Here is a 596-nt window from a genome sequence, read left to right as displayed (position 1 = left end):
CTACAAACTCTAACAAACATCCATCTAAACTTTCGCATTAATAATAATAGTATGATCTTACTCCATATTATAAACTTTAGATGGATGGATGTTTGTTCAAAGTTGTAGCCTAAACAGCTGAACGGATTTCGATGAAATTGGTCTCTATGTAAAAGACAAAACGCGGACGAAGTCGCAGGTTAAAGCTAGTACAGATTGCTTTGATAATTCGCGTTGGTCCAGTCACACAGATGTTTCCCGTTGCGCCAATCTACCGCCGAAGAGCCCAACGGGAAACAGTATTATGAGAAAACGGCTTTTCGATTCCTGTGTAATCTTTTTTTTTTAATTTTATTTTCCCAGATGATAAGATTGGTAAATCTGTGCTGTCTTCAGTCGGTATATCTAAAGTAAAAATCACGAACGCCAACAAAGAGACAGGTAAATTTATTCTAGAACTATCTCTATTGATAATTGTTTTTTCTGCGATTCTGTTATATGCCTTAACTAAATATAGGCCTTTAGAAAAAGGAGGTAAACAAGTATCGCTTAATAAAAATGTAATCTACATACATGTAATAAAATAGAAATGTCTGTATGTAATATCAAAAGAAAAA

General features: G+C 33.9%; 1 protein-coding gene across 2 annotated transcripts in view; it reads left to right on the top strand.

Moving 5' to 3' along the window:
- LOC106106644 (transcription factor GAGA-like) overlaps nucleotides 1-596 on the top strand; it is a 5907-nt gene that overhangs the window by 3064 nt on the left and 2247 nt on the right. For both annotated transcript variants that reach the window (XM_013287264.1, XM_013287263.1), the window contains exon 6: nucleotides 343-420. In XM_013287264.1, the coding sequence (XP_013142718.1) occupies nucleotides 343-420 (78 nt within the window). The remainder of the gene's footprint in view (nucleotides 1-342; nucleotides 421-596) is intronic.

The sequence above is a fragment of the Papilio polytes genome, unplaced genomic scaffold, assembly GCF_000836215.1.
Source record: "Papilio polytes unplaced genomic scaffold, Ppol_1.0 DF822178.1, whole genome shotgun sequence".
NCBI classification, from domain to species: Eukaryota; Metazoa; Arthropoda; class Insecta; order Lepidoptera; family Papilionidae; genus Papilio; species Papilio polytes.
This window is presented reverse-complemented; position numbering and strand designations above follow the sequence as displayed.